The sequence below is a fragment of the Acanthochromis polyacanthus genome, chromosome 9 (genome assembly GCF_021347895.1).
Source record: "Acanthochromis polyacanthus isolate Apoly-LR-REF ecotype Palm Island chromosome 9, KAUST_Apoly_ChrSc, whole genome shotgun sequence".
Lineage (NCBI taxonomy): Eukaryota > Metazoa > Chordata > Actinopteri > Pomacentridae > Acanthochromis > Acanthochromis polyacanthus.
The window spans coordinates 2594661-2598460 of NC_067121.1; the positions used below are offsets into that span (position 1 = coordinate 2594661).

General features: G+C 43.1%; 1 protein-coding gene across 1 annotated transcript in view; it reads right to left on the bottom strand.

Moving 5' to 3' along the window:
• Positions 1-3570, bottom strand: part of si:ch1073-184j22.1 (erythroferrone) — an 18736-nt gene extending 15166 nt beyond the window's left edge. Inside the window, exons 1-2 of the mRNA XM_051953880.1 lie at positions 2422-3570; positions 1046-1162 (exon numbers count right to left, since the gene is read on the bottom strand). Of these exons, the coding sequence (XP_051809840.1) occupies positions 1046-1162; positions 2422-2610 (306 nt within the window). The 5' untranslated portion in view covers positions 2611-3570. The remainder of the gene's footprint in view (positions 1-1045; positions 1163-2421) is intronic.
• Positions 3571-3800: the final 230 nt, after the last annotated feature.

Sequence of the window (3800 nt, forward strand, 5' to 3'; positions counted from 1 at the left end):
CCTTCTCTCTGAGAATCATCTTCCCGTAAATCTGTGTGAATGTTTCTAACTGCTGTGTTTATCAGATGAACTCATAAAATCAGTATTAAAATAAAGCTAATGCTAGTTATCCTATTAGCATGTTAGCATGTGGTCTGGATGAGTTTCTCTGTTTCATCCTCGTTCTGCTGTCTGGCAACAGAAACATCTGGAAATGAGAGCAGCTTTACTGTTGTTCAGATGGATTAGAATGTAGTTTAATGAGGACGTTCTCAGTCATCCAGGTCCTGGTGAAGGTAGGAGCTTCAGAAGGAACCAACTGGAGGTTCTGGAAGGTGGTCCTTCAAATGTCTTTCAGAACCTCCTGCTGGCTTCTTCTGGAAGTCCTATGATCTCTTCATCCTGTAGATGTTTTTCTATCCCCATGTCTACAGACGTTTCCTCTCTACTCTGCTCATCATCTGTAGAAGATGTTCCAGCATGCTGGATGATTTTTAAACAGTTCTGGACATCTGGTTTTGGACAAACTCTCTACTCTGCTCATCATCTGTAGGTGTTTCTCCATGCTGGAGGGATCTCCACCTACCTGCTGCACTGCCTGCAGTTCAACCTGAAACTCTCTGAATGTTTTGGTCTCAGCTGAGTCGGTTCTCCAGGAGACACGTAGAATAAAGCCACTCTGATAAAGCTTAACGATTTTACATTGACACGTTGGAAAGTTTAAAATCTGCTGATTCTTGAGTCATGTTGTAGATCGAAAGCTGTCGAGGGTGAGAACCTGCCGTAAACCAGAGAACCATGAGTGAATGCGCTGAAGCTGATCAGATGATACAGTGTTCACTTTATTAGGAACGCCTCAGCAGCTCTCATGTTCAACCAACCACCATTTAATGATTATTTCCTGGATGAATCCATTAGTTTCTGGGTGATCAGTGTGTACTTTGTGTCTCATTTTTGTCATTTTGTGTCTCGTTTTTGTGATTTTGTGGCTCATTTTTGTCGTTTTGTGTCTTGTTTTTGTGCTTTTCTGTCTTGTTTTTGGCTCAGTGTGTACTTTGTGTCTGACCTTGGAGGTTCTCTTGGAGCCTTTGGTTCTCCGGTTGTCTCCTTTGTTGGAGTTTCTTCTGAAGATCAGCCAGGAGCTGAGAGGAGACAGTCTGGACACGTCTGAGGACGGCGGCTCCTGAAATGAACAAACGTAGATTTAATTCTCCATCGGTTCCTCGTGCTCAACGCTGACACGTTACCACTGAAAGCTTCCATCCAGATGTTCTCATACATGTTTTAAACTCACAAACAGCTGGACAGAAACAGAAAACAAAAATGAGAAAACAGAAAAGCAAACAAAGCCTTTACACCTGAAGGATTCACTGTCCACTATTAAAAAAGCACCGACCGTTGGCTTAATCTGATAATTGGTCATTTTTAATAAATCCAGTCTGAACTCTGAGACAGAAACGTTGATTAGTCGTCAACTTATTGTCCCTGTGGATGGTTTTCTATCATATGGTCTATTTTTGGCTCATTCTAAATGAATTTATTCACTTTGGATCTGTTTATTTTGGGTAATTATTCAGTATTTGATTCATTTTGAAGCAGTCTCCAGCTATTTTGGATGAGACTCAGTATTTTTAGATCCGGACCGTGTAGTTTTGACACTTTCACCTCATTTCAGGCTCATTTTCAGCCACTTTGGAAAGCTTTCTGTCATTCTGGACAATATTTCAGTATTGTTGAGTTGCTGTGGACAAAGTTCCAGACTTTCTGGACAAGGTTTAGTCAGTTTTTAATGATATTTCAAGTGTTTTGTTCTCACAGATGAGACACGAAACAACAAAAAGAAGATACAAAACAACTAATTTGAGACACAAATTCCTGTGGAGGTGGTGGGAGACAGGAGGATGATGACAAAGCTGGTGTCTATCATGGAGGACACCTCCCCCCCCTGCAGGAAACAGTAAGATCAGTGGGCAGCTCCTTCAGTGACAGACTGCTTCACCCGCGGTGTCTAAAGCAGAGATACCACAGCTCCTTCCTTCCTGCTGCAGTCACACTTTACAATCAAGCTCCCAGTAGTTCAGTTCACACATTTACTAACTGTGCAATAGGAAATGTAAATAATGACGCTGTGCAATTTCATAGAAATTTTGCTGTAAATACTGCTTTTTTTCTTCTTCTGAAGAAAATATTTTATTTATATATGTGCACTGTGTGCTGCTCTTTTATTCATAGTGTTCTATTTGCTGCTGTACACTGTAAATTTCCCCGCTGTGGGATTAATAAAGGTTTAATCTATCTATCCATCTATCAAATGACAAAAACCAGACAGAATCTCCAGATGTTCATCAATAAATGAAGCTCCAGCTGATCATCTGATCATTTAGTGACAAACATCTGGAGACACAGCTGGACATGAAGAAGCTGCAGGTTGGAGGTCCTCACCAGGATCTCGGCGCTGACAGCTTCGTCCTCCTCCAGGATCTCCTGACTCTCCTCGCTGTCCTCGTCCACACCGGCCTCCACCACCTCCACCACCATCATCATCATCATCACCAGGAGCCCCAGCAGCAGCCGTCCTGCCCCAGCCGGAGAGCTCCTTCCTCGGGGAGACCTGAGCAGCATGCTGGGCATCTGTGGAGGAACCAGAGGACGGAGGTCTGACAGGACCTAAGAAGCTCCCATGATGCACGTCGGTCAGTCTCCTGGCTCCTGAAGCAGCTCTTCTTCAACTTTTATTCTTCTCTTCTTCTTCGTCTTCTTCTTTTGCAGTTTATGGCTGCATCTCCTCCTCGGTTCAGTTTCCACAGAGTCACACAGAACGAACTGCAGCAGATATGAATCCACCCAGAGACCTTCAGCTCCTCCTCTCCTTCAGCTCCTCCTCTCCTTCAGCTCCTCCTCTTCTTCAGCTCCTTTTCTTCTCTGCTGCTGAGTGACGCTGATCCTCCTGCAGACTCTTCAGTCTGGACGTCTGCTGAGTTTTTTTCTTCTTCTTCTTCTAGTTTCTCCTCTAAGAAACAGTTTGCTGCTTCAACCTCCCATAAACCTTCATTTGTATTTAGATGTCTTCATGTAATAAAGGATGTTTTGGACGTTCTTTAGTCTTTTTGAATCATCTTGGACATGTGTTGTAATCTTTAGAGAGGTTAAAAGTCGTCTCTCTTCTATCTCTGTGTGGATCTGAAGCCGTCTGTCCTCAGTCTGGTCCTGAATGTCTCCTCAGCGTCCGTCTGTCTCCGTTTTATCTCCTCTTCCATCACTTGTCTGTCTTTACCTCCAGACTTTGTTTTTCTCCTCCTCCTCCTCCTTCAGGTATTTTCCATGAAAGCTGAAACATTACAGATAATATCATACAGATCACTGGTTTTCTTCTTTTATTGGTTTTCAGCACAAAAGAACCAAGAAACTCTGAGGAAAGGTTGTTGAAGAGCATCAGTCAGGACGATACAAGAACATTTAAAGTTCCTTAAGATCTCCTGGAGTCCAGTTAAAGGAAGATGGAACATGAATAAATCTGACAAGAGCAGGACGTCCTCAAGACCTGAGAGAGAGAGGGAGGCCACCAAGACTCTGACTCCTCTGAATCTATTTTTACAATTTCTTGTCCTTAAAGCCAAAATAAATCGATCACGATTCTTTAATATTTAGAATCTGAGTTGAAGGTTTTTGTGTTCACATTCAGCAGAACAACACAACTGTTAACACACACACACACACACACACACACCCTCCTTCTGTCTGATAAACAGGGAGGGTTCTGATGAAACAGCAGAGAGAGGTTCCACCGAATCTGACTGGAGCTGATAGACACACACACACAC